Here is an 18228-nt window from a genome sequence, read left to right on the forward strand (position 1 = left end):
TGAATATTAATAGTTATTTTTGTATGCGACGCTTACCCAGTATTTGCGGTAAGGCCACAATTTTTTTCGTCTTGGAAACAACAAGAGTAAAAAATTCAAACAATATAGGACCAATATTGAAAAAAAAGATTTAAATATGAGAAAAAATACTTTTTCTTTCTCCAAAAAGAAAATTCCATCAGATTATTGCTAAGAGAGAAAAATATCTACTATCGGCATTTTTCTGTGAAAAATAGTTATATATTTATTATGCCGAAAATTTAATTGAAGGGTAAAATCTTTCGCACTACCCAAAACTCCGTTTAGCATATAAACTGAAAACATTGAAGGATAACGCCATCTATTTGTGGAAATATTAGCTATAGAACCCTCTTCTCTAAATATTTGTACTCTACTTTAAACCAGGGAAAGATTGTGACTTTAGACAAAGACCAGCATCCAAATCCATTTTTTCGCTCAAGTCAAGAAGTCTTCAGATTTTTGCTTTGAAAGGGATTTTCGAAGAACTTAATTATTTAACGAGCTGTTTTATTTTTTAGAGGACAAACATGAAACAAAAGCCTTCTCTGATCCTATACAGAAAATTAAAACAAATATTTAGAAAACACTTATTTCAGGAAAACGTCATCTATTTGTGGAAATTATAGCTTTTGAAACCCCACAATATGGGACATTTCCGTTGCTACTATACATCGGCAGATGGCGCCATCTATACTTGAATATTAAAATTTAAATCCATTCTGCATTATGTCCAATCTTTACCATTGTATGTCTTTGAGCTTAGTTAAGACATCCACCACTTTATAATCGGTTGAGTCTAGACAATAGTAGATGGCAGCCATTTATTATTAATGAATCACCATAGGATATACTATTATTCACCCTGCCTAAGGAACTTGTATCTCTAGAGGAACATTTAGACAGAGATACCGAATGTTTCGTTTTCCTTTCGACAAATAAAAACTCTAAACATGTTTCATGTTGGAGGGCTGAGAAATAAATGAGTATGCAAATGAAACAAAAGCACCGCCTAATTGTTACCACTAACGTTAGTTGAGACCCCCACCAATCTATGGTCAGTGGATACTACACTACACTAGATGGATGTTCTTTATTAATTAATTTAACTTAGAAGGTATTACTTATTTAACCCCCAAAGTGAATTCGCCATAAGGAAACAACGAAGATTTGTATAATTTCTGCCAACAAAATCTCTAAATATGTTTCTTACAGGCGAAAATATTGTTTTTCCATGTGTAAAACTTAAAGATTGAGAAAGAAAATGTTTTTTTACAGAGGCTTAATAAAACTCCTTAACTGTGGACAAAGACATACAATAGTGAAGATTGAACATAATGCACAATTGGAGTTAAATTTTAATATTCAAGCATAGAGGGCGTTTATGAATAACAGCCAATAAACAGAACACAACAGAAACAAAAGAGTACACAAAAGTGAACTATGTTAAATATAACATAATATCATGTCACAATATTGTAACATTACATTATGTTAGACCCCCAGCGCCATCTGCTGATGTATATTAGCAATTAAAATGTCCCATCTTGTTATATAATATATATATTACTGTGGATACAAAATAAAACAAAAGCGCCATTTATATATGAATGCGCTAATCTTAGTTAAGACCACCACCTCTTTATAAACGGTTTGATTCTAAAATTTTTTTTTCCTCTTCTACGTACAGTCTGTCGCAAAAGTTAGTATACACCGTTGAAACCAAAATGTATTAGAGATAAATATCACTATAACTTATTGAAAACAACAAACAATTAGTTTTATTTGATAGACAAGAAGGTTGTCTTCCGTAATAACAATTAAAAGTGCGCAATATTTGCTTACATTAGCAAATGTACGGTTCGAATCCCAAAAAGACCAAAATGTATGTCGCAAAAGTTAGTATACAACGGAGAATTCTCGTGGAACTGTGTAAAAAATTCTTGATATTTTTGAACAAAATAAAACTAAATCTGTACTTAAGATCATAAAGAGTATATTAATTGGTTTTAATGTCAGTTATAGTACTTATAGTAACAAGTCCATGGTACACTGGATCGTAACATCCACAAAAATTGGTCATCTACAAATACAACAACTGTAGCGACAAAATTCCGGGTCTTATGTGCTGTTTATGAATTTTAAAGCCATGAAATGCTCAGAAAAGCTCTAAAGTTTCAATATGGGGTAATCTTGATCGAGTTTCGACTTGTCGTGTTTGAAAAAACGGGAATTTCTTGAAGGAAACCCATACTTTTGAGGCCATTGTCCTTTTGAAACATGTAATAATCCTTAATCCTTACCCATAAGGACTTTCCTTTTCAGTTAATTTTCTCACAAATGTTGCCCCTTTTCATATTCCCACCAAAAGTAAATAGTAGGAGAACAAGAAATCTAACAATTTTTTTAGAAGATTTTTTTTCATCTGATAGATTACACCTTGAGCTACTTTCGGAATTTTTTTTTGTTGAAAAATATTACTCATTGTTCCGACAAATGGCCGCTACGAAACGCTGTTTTTACTAAAGCAGTTTGTGGTGCCCACTGTAGCTTGAAAATGAATAAACCGATCAGCATATGTTTTTGTAGGATCATTAAGAACCTAATAATCTTGTACTTGAGCCAAGTGGAGTTGAAAAATATCAATTTTTAAACAAATTGTGAACTGTCAAAGTCAAAATTTCGCCTTTAACTAAAAAATTGGTCGCTTTTTCGCAATAAATCCGTGAATTTTTTACAAACTCTCGCTTAAGTACCAGTTTTTTGTATGTATAATAATCCCACAAAACCATATGAAGATCGCATCATTCGTTTTCGAGCTACAGTGGGCACCGCCTTCCAAAATGCGATTTTGTGAAAACCGCGTTTCATTCTTCGATGTTTCGTACAAAGCACAATGAATTTTCTCTTTCTAACGCTCATATCTCAGCTAAGTTTGTCCGATCGACTCGAAATATTTGCCACATATTCTATTCTATCTGTACTTTAAAATGAGTTAATAAAACAATTTTCGATTTTGTAAAATTTGTAAGTGGCCATAACCCCTTAACGTGGCACAAAAAAATCCAACGGTGACCAACTTCAAGCGCAATTCGGCTTATACAAATTGTAGGAAAGCAAAGATTTGCACTCAGGATTGTATTCCATAGCAGTTTCCAGTTCATTGAGTATGAACTTATCGGTTAAAATCGCCTGAAATGGTTAACTACTTAACAGAATGTTGTTATGATATCGTAACAACAGAGCTTAACTCCATCTATTGGCAAATGTTAACAATTGAAATTTCCAATCTTAATGTATTTAAATCTTTGTCATGATAATCGATAGGGGTAACTAACATTGGCCTTCACTTATGGCGTACCTCCCTCACGGAAGTTCAAAAATTAGTTAAAAGCAGTTTAAGAGCTGTTCGAGAACTGTTTTGACATTTTCATCGAAAGTAGTCCTAAAATAAAGACATAAAAATCCAAATAAAATTACTGTTTGGCACGAATGACTTCCAAAATTATATCTAGTTCCATGATGGACTATGGCGTGTAGAAATAGCATGTAGTCATTATTATCATGACTACAACATTGCAGAAGACAATATTTCCAAACATATGGGCCCCGAAATGACCCAATGTTCAGGGCTACTCCTTGATTCCTCGCACTACAGTTTTTGGCAGTCTTTGTTAAAATGTTATAATTAAGTAAACTGCTTGAATTTATACTGTTTTATTTGTTTTCTGAAAATTACGCGCTCTGAGACCGTGTATGAGTAGTGATGTCAGTTATAGGTTCTGCGGTACAAGTTAAATAATTTTGAAGATTACAAGGATTTTTATTTTATTTTTGAAATGACTTATGTGTGCAAGTCCAGCAAATCATGGTTTATTCGCCTTAAAAATAAATAAAAAAAGTCCTTGAATTCTTCAAAATTGAACATTATTCAACTTGTGCCACAGAACGTATAACTAACATCACTACTCATACGCACTCTGAGACCATAGACATTTTCAAGAAAATAGAATAGTTCCCTCAAATAAACACAGTCGTCAGGAAAGGAGAAAAAACTCGATGGTTCTCATTTATCTATGGAAATAAATATATTTCCATACTTCTTGCCCAAAAATGTATTCAGACGTCTTAGAGTCTTTGATATGAGTACGGACTGTTCCGAAATTGTATTTACTGTTGATTAAGTTATCCATAGAGACTTATTAAATTGGTAATTAGCAACATAAGCCTCTCCACAACAAATAGTACTGATGAGTTTATTCGCTTAAATAGTCAAACTTTCTGGTATAATGCGTGTTGTGCAGAATTGCCCATAAAAAATCGCATCTCAAATTGGAGATAACAAACAGTCGTTAAAAAAAGAAAATATTATTTATTTATGTTCCTGCTCCAGTGATGCCTTATGCTGGATGTCTCTTTGGAATATTAAAAATAATTTCATCATATTATTGCATCCCACAAGTGCGGAAGATTACAACTTTTCTTGCCCGTTGCCTTAATTTTATTATTCAATTAAGCAAAAAATTATATTCTGTTCAGAACTCTCATCCGCTAATTTACGGCATAATGGAAGAAGCAACAAATCATGGAAATGTATTGCGAGAGTTTATGATAAAAAGCAGAAAAAATAGCTAGACAGACCTTCAATAACTTTGTATTCTAGGAATGATTTGTTTTTTCTTCTTTCCAACTTGTGTTGTGCTTTCGCAAAAGTTCATTAAAGTTTAACAGACAACAACAATAGCAAGATAACTGGCAAGTATTTTTAACGTCTAATTGATGTTATTTGTTGTTTTGAATGTCTAGCCGTAACGAATAGATCGATTCCTGGCAATGTTATGCGGAAATAAGCATTAAACAAAAAAAAAAAAACAAATTATATATTTCATATTCTCAATAACTGCCAATACTTCCCCCCACACATACTCGTACTCACAAATACTGGTTATTTTGTTAAAAAAATCAACAACAATATATGAAGCAAAAAACAATTGAGATGAGCGTTGAGACAGCTAATAGCTGTAGTACTTGAATAAATTGTATAATTGATTTGTCGGAATAAGCAATTGAAGTGAATTTATTTTTTAGCTGTTAACATCAGACATTGTTTTGTTGAGTATTTTTAGAAAGAATAATAATAATAAATGTCTAGAACAATAACAACACAGCCAGCCATTCTCTTCCATCTCAAATTAGATTTATTACTTTTCAATGGCGATTTTATTGGCGTTATAAAAAATGCTAATTATTTTCAAATGGTACCTAATGATGAGTATTTATTTAGCAGCAAATATTTGCAATTTTTCATGGCTGATTAACAAATATATTAATAATTTTTTATTAACAAAATTTTAAAGAGAGATTAGTTTGATAATTAAACTTAAATTGCTTATTAATCTCTGAGATTTGTTTCTAAGTTGTCTGTCTGGCTAATAACCTCAAACAACCATACTTTAATTGTATTAATTATTATGCATAAATGCCAATGTGTGGGCGTTACTAATTCCGAATACTAAATGCCAATCAATTTGGCTTAAAAGATATTGAAATATTTTATAATTAATTAGGGGATTAAAATGAATAAGCTTCAGCTTAAACATATCAATAGCTAAAGCTTCCTTTTCTTACACATGCAGCTGTACTAATCATCATTTCATTACTGATAGATCTCAAAAAGTAATTTATCACATCGTTAATTAAAAAAACGGTTCAAAGTTATTATCCCCAAAAATGAGGTCTTTAGGTTAATAACCAAATGGAATTTAACAATTCCATTGAACTTTTGTGGTTTAGGGCCAATAAACACAGAGAGAAGGATTAAAAACCCCTTAACCTTTTATCTTAACAAATTAAACCTGTCTTCTACTTCTTCTTCTTCTGCTCATTCTCTAATGGCTTACTTACATTGTGGCTAAAATTAAAACCCACCGAAAACCCTCCACTAAAAGTAATTGCCATACAATCTACAAGAAACTCAATAGAAACTCCAATCAACAACTTCAAAGCATCCGCGAAATCTTTACGAGGTTTTACAACAACATTGTGGTAACTCAAAGTGGATCTAGTCTTTAGTTTTGTTTGTTTTTATGACTTATTTTATGTTTGTGTCTTTTTATTTCTTCTTTTTAGGTGGATTTTTTTTCTTTTAGAATTGTCGGCAAAAAACAAACTAGACGAAATATAAAGCACACAATTTTTTTTGGTTTTTTAATTAGCTTCATGTAATAAATTTAAATGAAAAGTCGTTTTATTTCTTCGCTGTACTTGTTTCTAATTAACTAAAACCCGTCTCCGTCAAAACTTAGTACATTTGTTCTGCTTTATTTGGTAAAGAGAGTTGGATAATTCCATTAAATTAAAAATAAAGAACAACCACAATTTATTTGTGGTTAATTGACGTCTGCAATTGCGTCATAACCCAATGATTCCGTGTGTTAGTCTCGCGGAAACCAGTGTCCTGGGCAACATGAAGGAACGTGTCAAAGAAATGAAAGTCTTCGGCTGTAGGCTGAATTTCTGGAACAATATCAGTCACAGTTTGACTAGTTCAAAAGGTATGTATGGTTTTTCTTTTCATTTATTTTTTGTTTTTGTAATAATTTTCAGAGTTAAAGTAAAGGGAATCATTAATATATCTCATGGTACCATGGAACGTATAAGTGACGTCACTACATAAACGCACTATGGAACCCACAAAAAAAATTACTTTTAATGGAGATAAATACTCTTTAGCGTCAAGAAAAAAATTGTGGGAATTAGCGAACTACTCATATTTCCATAAAACCTTTCCTTGATGTTAAAAAATCTCCTCCACAAGAAATATTCATCTCAGTCTACGATTTGTTTTTTTTTTCAAAAAGCCTTATAACCTGACAAGTTCTTTCCATAAGAAAACATTTTTTTCTATACAAAAAACTCCTCAGACGCTGAAAGTCTGTATACTATGGGAAAAAATTTAAATCTGAGAAATCTTTTCACCAGATTCTATAGTTTTTTATAAATTTCTATAGAATAAGAGGCTTCTCAGATTCCGATTATTTAGTCTGCAGAAAAATCTAAAAATTTGAGTACTTTGTAGAGTGATTTTACTTTTATTTGAAAATAAATCCGCATAGGCTGTGGAGAATTTTTTTCTATAGGATCATCAGAGTTTGAGGAGACTTTTTTTTTTAAAAAAAATTACCCGAATGATGAGTAACCAGTGTGAGTCGTCTTTTTTGCTGAAAAAAATTCTTTACTATGAGGACATTTCTCCGATTCTAAACAGAAAAATTGTCTGAATTTTCTGATTTTTTTTTAATTCGCAAAGACTGAGCAGTCTGAGGAAAATTTTTCTACAGAAAAAATTTCTCAGCTTCTGGGGAGACTTTTCAATAGAAAAATACTCAGATTCGGAGAGTTTTTTCTGTAGAAAACATATCCTGAGGATTTTTTTCTTTTTTAGAACACTCCTAAAAGTCTGAGAAGACTTTTTCTATAGAAAAAAATCTCTCAGGGCATGAGGAGACTTGTACTACAGAAAAAAAATTTCCTCGGGACTGAGTAAACTTTTTTATGGAGGAACTTTTCAGATACAGTGGAGACTTTTTTATACAAAATAACTCCTCACAATTTGAGGAGAATTTTTCTATAGAAAAAATTTCTCAGAGTCTGAGGAGACTTTTCTATAGAAAAATACTCATGTTCGGAGGATACTTTTCTATAGAAAAATTTCTAAGATTCTGAGGAGAGTTTTTTTCTGTAGAAAACATGTCTTCACAATCTGAGGATTTTTTCTTTAGAAAAAAAGTCTGAGGAGACTTTTGCTTTAAAAAGTCCTCAGAACATGAGGAGACTTGTTCTACATAAAAAAATGTCCTAGGGACTGAGGAGACTTTTTTTCTGGAGGAACTTTTCAGATACTGGGGAGACTTTTTTATGCAAAATAACTCCTCACAGTCTGAGGAGACTTTTTTCTATAGAAAAAATTCCTCACTGTATAGACAAAATGTCCTCAGAATCTGAGGCGACCTTTTTTACAGAAAAAAAAAATTCTCAATGTCTGAGGAGACTTTTTTCTAAAGAAACAATTCATCAGAGCCCGAGGAGACTTGTACTAAAGAAAAAACATAATTTTTTCTAAAGGAAACAAAACTTTTACTATAGAAAAAATGGAGAGAGACCACTTTTTTCTATAAAAATTTCGTCATTCCTCACTTTTTCTATTGAAAAAATCCTTTTTTCCTATAGAAAAAAAATCATCAGGTCTAAGGAGACTTTTTTTCTATAGAAAAAAATCCTTAGGTCTGAGGAGACTTTTTTGTATGGAAAAAATTTCTTCAGGTCTAAAGAGACGTTTTTCTATAGAAAAAAGTTCCACAGGTCTGAGAAGGCTTTTTTTCTATAGAAAAAAATTCCTCAGGTCTGAGGAGACTTTTTTCTATAGAAAAAAAAATTCCACAGGTCTGAGGAGACTTTTTTGTATAGAAAAAAAAATTCCACAGGTCTGAGGAGACTTTTTTCTATAGAAAAAAATTTCCTCAGGTCTGAGGAGACTTTTTTATAGAAAAAAATTTCCTCAGGTCTAAGGAGACTTTTATAGAAAAAAATTTCCTCAGACCTAAGGCAATGCTTTTGTATAGAAAAAAAGTTCCTAAGAAAAAATTTCCTCAGACCTGAGGAGACTTTTTCTGTAGAAAAAATTTCCACAGATCTGAGCAGACTCTTTTTCTATAGAAAAAATTTCCTCAGTTCTGAGGAGACTTTTTTCTATAGACAAAAATTTCCTCAGGTCTGAGGAGACTTTTTTCTATAGAAAAAAATTTTCTCAGTTCTGAGGAGACTTTTTTCTATAGAAAAAAAATTCCTCAGGTCTGAGGAGACTTTTTTCTATAGAAAAAAATTCCACAGGTATGAGGAGACTTTTTTCTATAGAAAAAAAATTCCACAGATCTGAGGAGACTTTTTTGTATAGAAAAAAATTCCACAGGTCTGAGGAGACTTTTTTTCTATAAAAAAATTTTCCTTAGGTCCGACGTGACTTTTTTCTATAGAAAAAAATTCCTCAGGTCTGAGGAGACTTTTTTCTATAGAAAAAAAATTCCACAAGTCTGAGGAGACTTTTTTGTATAGAAAAAAATTCCACAGGTCTGAGGAGACTTTTTTCTATAGAAAAAAATTTCCTCAGGTCTGAGGAGACTTTTTTATAGAAAAAAAATTCCTCAGGTCTGAGGAGACTTTTTTATAGAAAAAAATTTCCTCAGACCTAAGGAAATGCTTTTGTATAGAAAAAAAGTTCCTATAGAAAAAATTTCCTCAGACCTGAGGAGACTTTTTCTGTAGAAAAAATTTCCACAGATCTGAGCAGACTCTTTTTCTATAGAAAAAATTTCCTCAGTTCTGAGGAGACTTTTTTCTATAGACAAAAATTTCCTCAGGTCTGAGGAAACTTTTTTCTATAGAAAAAAATTTTCTCAGTTCTGAGGAGACTTTTTTCTATAGAAAAAAAATTCCTCAGGTCTGAGGAGACTTTTTTCCATAGAAAAAAAATTCCTCAGGTCTGAGGAGACTTTTTTCCATAGAAAAAATTTCCACAGATCTGAGCAGACTTTTTTTCTATAGAAAAAAATTTCCTTAGGTCTGAGGAGACTTTTTTCTATAGAAAAAAAATTCCTCAGGTCTGAGGAGACTTTTTGCTATGGAAAAAAATCCTCAGAACTGAGGAAATTTTTTTCTATAGAAAAAAAGTCTGCTCAGATCTGCGGAAATTTTTTCTATGGAAAAAAGTCTCCTCAGACCCGAGGAAATTTTTTTCTATAGAAAAAAGTCTCCTCAGACGTAAAGACATTTTTTTCTATAGAAAAAAGTCTCCTCAGACCTGAGGAAATTTTTGTCTATAGAAAAAAGTCTGCTCAGATCTGTGGAAATTTTTTCTATGGAAAAAAGTCTCCTCAGATGTGAGGAAATTTTTTCTATAGAAAAAAGTCGCCTCGGACCTGTGGAAATTTTTTTTCTATAGAAAAAAGTCTCCTCAGACCTGAGGAATTTTTTTTCTATACAAAAAAGTCTCCTCAGTCTCCTATAGAAAAAAGTTCCACAGGTCTGAGAAGGCTTTTTTTCTATAAAAAAATTTTCCTTAGGTCCGACGTGACTTTTTTCTATAGAAAAAAATTCCTCAGGTCTGAGGAGACTTTTTTCTATAGAAAAAAATTCCACAGGTCTGAGGAGACTTTTTTGTATAGAAAAAAAAAATCCACAGGTCTGAGGAGACTTTTTTCTATAGAAAAAAATTTTCTCAGGTCTGAGGAGACTTTTTTATAGAAAAAAATTTCCTCAGGTCTGAGGAGACTTTTTTATAGAAAAAAATTTCCTCAGACCTAAGGAAATGCTTTTGTATAGAAAAAAAGTTCCTATAGAAAAAATTTCCTCAGACCTGAGGAGACTTTTTCTATAGAAAAAATTTCCACAGATCTGAGCAGACTCTTTTTCTATAGAAAAAATTTCCTCAGTTCTGAGGAGACTTTTTTCTATAGACAAAAATTTCCTCAGGTCTGAGGAGACTTTTTTCTATAGAAAAAAATTTTCTCAGTTCTGAGGAGACTTTTTTCTATAGAAAAAAATTCCTCAGGTCTGAGGAGACTTTTTTCCATAGAAAAAATTTCCACAGATCTGAGCAGACTTTTTTTCCATAGAAAAAAATTTCCTTAGGTCTGAGGAGACTTTTTTCTATAGAAAAAAAATTCCTCAGGTCTGAGGAGACTTTTTGCTATGGAAAAAAATCCTCAGAACTGAGGAAATTTTTTTCTATAGAAAAAAAGTCTGCTCAGATCTGTGGAAATTTTTTCTATGGAAAAAAGTCTCCTCAGACCCGAGGAAATTTTTTTCTATAGAAAAAAGTCTCCTCAGACGTAAAGACATTTTTTTCTATAGAAAAAAGTCTCCTCAGACGTAAAGACATTTTTTTCTATAGAAAAAAGTCTCCTCAGACCTGAGGAAATTTTTGTCTATAGAAAAAAGTCTGCTCAGATCTGTGGAAATTTTTTCTATGGAAAAAAGTCTCCTCAGATGTGAGGAAATTTTTTCTATAGAAAAAAGTCGCCTCGGACCTGTGGAAATTTTTTTTCTATAGAAAAAAGTCTCCTCAGACCTGAGGAAATTTTTTCTATAGGAACTTTTTTCTATACAAAAACATTTCCTTAGGTCAGAGGAGACTTTTTTCTATAGAAAAAAATTTCCTCACGTCTGAGGAGACTTTTTTCTGTAGAAAAAAATTTCCTCAGGTCTGAGGAGACTTTTTTCTATAGAAAAAAATTTCCTCAGTTCTGAGGAGACTTTTTTCTATAGACAAAAATTTCCTCAGGTCTGAGGAGACTTTTTTCTATAGAAAAAAATTTTCTCAGGTCTGAGGAGACTTTTTTCTATAGAAAAAAAATTCCTCAGGTCTGGTGCTATGGAAAAAAATCCTCAGAACTGAGGAGACTTTTTTTTTAGAGAAAAAAATTTCTTCATTTCTGAGTAGATTTTTTTCTATAGAACAAAATACCTCATGTCTGAGGAGACTTTTTCTCTATATTCCTCAGGTCTGAGGAGACTTTTTTTTATAGAAAAACATTCCTCAAGTCTGAGCAGACTTTTTTCTATAGAAAATGAAATTCCTCAGGTCTGAGGAGACTTTTTCTGTAGAAATAATTTTTTCTATAACAAAAATCCTGAGTATCAGAAGATTTTTCTCGATAGAAAAAATTCCTCAGATTATGTGGAAAAACTTCTCAGAGTCTGAATAGACTGTTTTCCATAGAAAAGAGTTCTCAAAATCTGAGGAAACTTTTGTCTATAGACAAAATTTTTAAAGTCTGAGAAGACTTTTTGCATAGAGAAAAATACTCAGAATCCTCAAAGATTGAAGAAACTCCTCAGAATCTGAGGAGACTTTTTTATAGAAAAAAATTCCTTGAAGTGTGAGGAAACTTTTTTTATAGAAAAAATCCTTATAGTCTGAGTAGATTTAAAAAAATCATCAAAGGCTGAGGGAAATGTTTCTATAGAAACAAATTAATCAAATTCTGAGTATGAGGACACTTTTTCTTAAAGAAAAACTCCTCAGAGTGAGAATAAAATGAGAGAATAAAATCCTCAGAAACTGAAGAGAGTTTTTTCTATAGAAAAACATCTCAGAGCCTGAGGAGATTTTTCCATAGGAAAAATTCCTCAAAGTCTGAGGAGACTTTTTCTATAGCAAACATTTCCTCACAGTCTGAAGAGACCTTTTCCTATAGAAAAAAATAGCAACGTATAAAAAAAAGCACCGAGCCCTTTTCTTGTAAAAATTCCTGAGAAAACTTTTTTATATAAAAGCTCCTCAGAGTCTTAGGAGACTCATAAAACACCGAGAAAACGTTTTTCTGTGGAAAAAATCCTTAGAGTCTGAGAAAATTATTTTCTATAGAAAACCTCCTCTATATAAAAGCTCCTAGAGTCAAAATAGACTTTTTTCTATGGAAAATATCCTCATATTCTAAGGAGACTCTCGCATGATATGTTCGTCTCACAAAAGATCGAATAATCTTTTCAAAAGATATAGCCAGATGTCGTCAGATGAAAATACCACCCCGCTGTGATGAAAATATGATCTGATCATCCTTTCACAGAAAACTAAAGTATTTCGTAATAAGAGATCAAAATGTCTTCTGATAGAGTATCGAAAGAACTTCTCGCAGAAGATTATTTTATTTATTTATTTATTTATTTATTTATTTTTTTTTTATTTTTTATTTTTTTTTTTTTTGATTAAAGATAAAATATATTTTCATAAAAATTAAAAGATCTCTTCAAAGTAATTAAAACATATTTTCCTATAGAAGATTAAAAGGTATCTTCCCAAAGAAAACGAAAAGTAAAATAGGATCAAGATCCCATCTTCTCACATTTTCTCACAGAACATCAAAAGAACTTCTGTTCGATCGAAAGGTATTTTCTCTAATTGAAGATTATAAAATCCTCTGTAAAATATACATTTTACGGTTTTCATAAAAATAATTTTCCTCTCAATGAATACCTACTCAGAAATTATCACAACATTCTCTCATTGAAAACGTTTAGGCAGAAAGTCTTCTCAAAAATGTTTCCCCTCGATACAGAATGATGTCAATTTTGCTTCTAAGCAATTGCGTTTTCTTGTAACAGAGAAAACAGCTACTTTTTACTGTACAACAGGGCGTATAACATACGACACTACTTATACGCACCCTCTACAAAAAATTTCCAAATATAAATGCCCTAAATAATTTAGGAGAGCTGCAGAGTACAGATCTACAGTGTGAATGAAATTTGATGTTTGAGATCCGGCATTTTCTATAGTACCTAAGGTCTAATAGTTTTTTAAGGATTGGTATTTCTTTCCTTTCGCCAAGAAGAAAACTGCTATTTGGGGGATTTTATTTTCTAAAGATGTTTTACTATAGGAAACATTGGATCTCCTGAAAAGATAATACTTTCTATAAATACAAATACCTCTTCAGTAAACAAGGAAATAATTCAACAGAATATTTTTGCAAACAAATTCCTCATTATCTGAAATAAATATTTAAAGTTTTTAATAACAACTCTGCAAAAATTACCACCCCTGCGTATATTATTTTCAACATAATATGTGTGCCTAATATCTTCGTATTCTTGGCAATCTTCCGGGATTTATCGCTTGCCTGCAGTTGTATGGCATTTAAGCTGATTACATCATTTGCACATAAAATGCAGATAACAAAACATTAAAATACCACCAACCAACACCACCTATTCATAGATTCGTAAAGAGCGTGGAATCAAGCAGAAGAATCTTCCATACCACAATCATGGATGGATGGCATGCAGCACAAGAAGTAGTGCCAAATATGGAATAGAAAACCGTAAAAGATATTTTATTTTACATGTACAAAACGACACAGATGGTGGACGGACGGACGGACAGACGTACAGGCATACAAGTATGGAATTTCATAAGTTATGGCTGTGTCTTGGATGTACCTAGCTAGCTAACATGTAGAAGATAATTTCTGTTTGTGTGGGAGGATTGTTGATGAAACGTAAATGTTGAAGACAATTTCTGTTGTTTGTTGTTGGGCGTCATGCCGGCTGCACGATAACCAACCAACAACCAAAAAGAAATAAAGGAGGAGGTGTTAACTATCAGTTAAGCATTTAAAAGTTAATGATTTATTACATTTAACAAAACCAAATGACACATTTCAATGAATTAAAATATGTTTGCAGTTGTAGTTGGGAGTGTTTTGTTCAAGCTGATGTATTGCGTAAAAGTTGTGAAACTTTGCAGATTCGTGCAAATATTTGGGGGAAATTGCCATAGAAGGAAGACAAATATATTCCCACGATATGTGAGAAATCAATTTGGAGATTTTTATTTATGCTGGAATATTCTAGAAATACAAAAGCGAAAAGACTGAGTTTATTTTTAATTAGAGAATTCAAAAATTAGTATACCTCATGCATTACTATGGAGCGTATGAGTAGTGCCATAATTCATACACCCCCTGGTTTTAAAGAGATAAATTGTGTTATTGTTTTTTAATAATGAGTAATTTTCAAATTAGTTTATTCTGCAATTTAACTTAAAAACCAAAACAACAATTTTCATGTAAAACACTGATTACCTACCTTTAGGCCTCGAAATTTGCTAATCTTCTTTTCAATACTCAACTGAAAAACAAATAAGACCCCATTAAATATTGCATACTATAAATGTGTAAAGAATTATTTAAACTATAGTTTTTCTAAAGCGTTGTAAGAATGCCAACATTAAAACATGAAAATATATCACATTTCGTCAACCCACAGTGGTTCAAAACTCAGTAAGTTTTAAAAATTTAATTGAGCCGTCTTTTAGTGGGCAACATAAAAATCTGTTCATCTTTTTTGTATTAACATTAAAAGTTTTCTCATAGCATTTATTGTGTGAATAGAGTCAAAGGTGTTCTTAACGCGGGCTTCCTATTCTAATAAGCTGCAAATAGAAGATCAGCACATCGTTTTCCTTGAATGACCAACAGGTTCCCTCAATGAAAGCAAAAATAGTTTATTGAGGTATAGTTTTTTTCTTATAAGGACTTCAATCAGCAGTTACCGTCGGAAAGTTTTCTCATGGAAAATCAGGCTTTCTTACCACGGGATTTACAATAACATCAGAACACCGTTTCCCTGAATTGGGTTCTCTCAATGAATACAGAAAGTTTTTAAAAAGGATTTATTAAAAAGAAGAATAAATATATTTTCCATAAAATATATAAGACTTTCCTTAGAAGTTGAAAATGTCCTCGTTCCATAGTTTTATTCATCGAAGATCAGAAAATCTTCTTATCAAAGACCAAGATATTTTTATTATTTAATAATTCCTTTCCTGTTACCTCCTATTTTTTATAGATAAATATTGAGTCCACTGAAGATTTGACAGTAAAGTTGCTCGCCCACTTGTGGCTGGTCTTTTTTTTCAGAGACAAATTTCTCTGTTCATTGAGATCTAAATTTTTCAATATGAATATAATTTTTATAGAGTGTTTCAGGCTTTCTTCTCATCAAAATTGTGAAGATATATTCCCATAGACATAAAGATTTTTACTAAAATACTTAACATCTTTCTTTCAATTAAATAAGATAATTTTTTCTTATTGAAAACAAACATATTATTCAGAGGATTTTTCTCCTTCCTCCTTGTTTTCTATAGGAAAAAATCCCTAGTCCAATGATAAATTCCAAAATAAAATTTTGCGCCAGGTTCAGATCTCTCAAAGAATATTTACTCAGAAAATATCACAATATGTTCTCATTGAAAATGACTAGTCAGAAATTCTTTCCAAGGATATTTTTCCCTTCGGTACAGAGTGATGGCAATTTTGCATCTATGACAGTTGGATCTTCTTGTAACAGAGAAAAAAGACTATTTGTACTGTACCACATGGCGTATAACTTGCGTAACTACTTATACTCACCCTGGACCCTATACAATATCAGTGTATTAAAAAATTTAACCAGATAAAGACGCTGATCCACATTTTTATTTTTTTAAAAATTGAACAAATTTTGTAGATTTTCTTTTGGAAGACCTGAAATTGCGAAAGATTTCCTCGTATGCAACTCTTTCAAACTAATCCAATTGCTTTCTGATTGATGACTACCGTTTGAAATCAGAATTTTTCTACAGTCTTATTGTTTTTTAGAATTTCTCTTGGAAAGATAATTTTCTCTATAGATATAAATATCCCTCAGACAGGTGATTTTTATTTTTTTATTCAGAAGAAGATTTTTACAAAGAAATTCCTCGCCACTAAGGAAAAGAATTTCTTCTTATTGAAGACCAACCTTTTCTAAAGAAACAAATTTGCAGTCCACTGGGAAATTCAAAAATAAAATCATCCGTTTCAGATTAGTCAGATTTTTCTTACAGAGGCAAATCTTGCAGACCATTGATGTTTCAAATTTTCGATAGAAAAAGAATAATATATTTTCATAGAAGTTCAGGTGAACAGCAGTTCTTATTAATACTAAACTAGAGAATTTTTTTCGAGGACCAGAAGTAGAAATGAAAGCCTAACTATTACTTTTGTGAAGGTTTTTAATTAAACATCAAAAAGTGCGCTTATAGTGCCACACGTATTGTGAAGATGTTCTTTCCATATAGAAGCAGAAGATTTTTCCTTGGAGAACAAGAAGGTCTACCAAAATATAACATGTAGACCATTCCTTTCCTGAAGATAGGGAAAATTAATATCTATCTACTGTATATTTCAGCATGTGCATTTCTTTGACCAATTTGCACAGTAAAAGTCCTCACTCTATTCAGATCTATTTTTCTCCTTAGTTCACTATGATGTATGACATTATTTATACGCTGCATGTTCGGAGTGGCATTTCAGATAGGGAGGGGACGTATAATTTACGTCATAACTCATGCGTATAAGTTTATTACTTATCTAACTGATTGTTGTCTCTCAGAAGAAAAAGACCTCACCCAAGTGAAGACATATTTTTTCTTTTGAAGTTAATCTTCAGATAATCCGTTGCAAATTTGTTCTGTATACAAACACTCAAAAAATTCATCAATTATTTAAAGTGTATTGATTTGCGGATAGTAGAACACAACATGTTAAAGGGTAGCATTCTCAAGAAATGAGGACGAATAATTTATGTCGTTAGTTATACGCATAATGTTACCACATACATATCTAGTAGAAGTTCTTCTAATAGGAACAACTTAGAACACCTTACAAAATATTTGTGTAAGAGCCTTTCCTCATACAAGACGACAAAAACAGTTTTTCTTAGAATTCTACAGTTAAAACAGCTCTATTCAATAAAGCGGCTTGTTGTTGTGCTCCACGTTGGTGCGCCTATAAAGCAGCTTGTGAGCGTAGCTGATATGGCTTCATACGAAAGAACAACACAAGATTTCTTTTGAATGAATACTTTTACTCTTTGTTTAGTGTTTATTTCCAGCTTATGAATCTATATCCATCAACTTGGGCAAGCGTGGTAGATTATAAACTTTCAATGTTGGCTAAACAAGTTAGAGTGACTTTATTGAAATTTGGATTCGTTTAAGTACTCGGTGTGAGAAGCGAGTAAGTCAACTAGTATTGGTTGTATACAAAAGGTATTAGGATCAAAGATGTAAATTAATAGTAATGTTTACAAAATATGTACATGGTTGTATTTTTAGCTGTTAAATTCTAATATTTAAATCAGGGTTGTATTCTTAATATCTAAATGCTAAATGAAAACGTAAGTGTTTAGACTATGATAAATAAAATATGTACATAAGTGGAATTCAGTGAAAAGTAAACATATGAAATAAAGTAAAAATAAAATAGTTCATGGTATTTTAAAGTTGACCCGCTTCACAGTTATTATAAAGATACTCTTTAAACAGACTAATTGAAGATATTTCCCTGGAAGATCAGAATGTCCACTCATTGATGACTTTATTTTCAATCTCTGTCTACGGATTATTTCTAAAGGTGCATTTCCTCTTCCGATTTGTTTTTTGTAGAGAAAAAGTCGGCACTCAGCTAAGGTTAATTCTTTTTTCTACTGAAAACAGGCCAAATGTTCTAAAGAAAAACTCTCAGTCCAATTCCTTTGCTGTCTATTTTCTTTGTCAGGTTTTAGTCATTGCACATGCACAATAGAAATCCAGATAATGTTTTCTTAAGCAGTCTCTCTGTTTCA

General features: G+C 31.7%; 1 protein-coding gene across 2 annotated transcripts in view; it reads left to right on the forward strand.

Annotated features, from left to right (window-relative positions):
• Btk (tyrosine-protein kinase Btk29A) overlaps positions 1 to 18228 on the forward strand; it is a 533208-nt gene that overhangs the window by 407660 nt on the left and 107320 nt on the right. The window contains exon 2 of one of the 2 annotated variants that reach the window (XM_073970133.1): positions 6148 to 6572. The exons of the other annotated variant lie outside the window; for it this stretch is intronic. Within the exon in view, the coding sequence (XP_073826234.1) occupies positions 6440 to 6572 (133 nt within the window). The 5' untranslated portion in view covers positions 6148 to 6439. The remainder of the gene's footprint in view (positions 1 to 6147; positions 6573 to 18228) is intronic. 2 annotated transcript variants of the gene reach the window in all.

Source organism: Musca autumnalis, unplaced genomic scaffold (assembly GCF_047663935.1).
Source record: "Musca autumnalis isolate F117 unplaced genomic scaffold, ASM4766393v1 scaffold_2, whole genome shotgun sequence".
NCBI lineage: Eukaryota > Metazoa > Arthropoda > Insecta > Diptera > Muscidae > Musca > Musca autumnalis.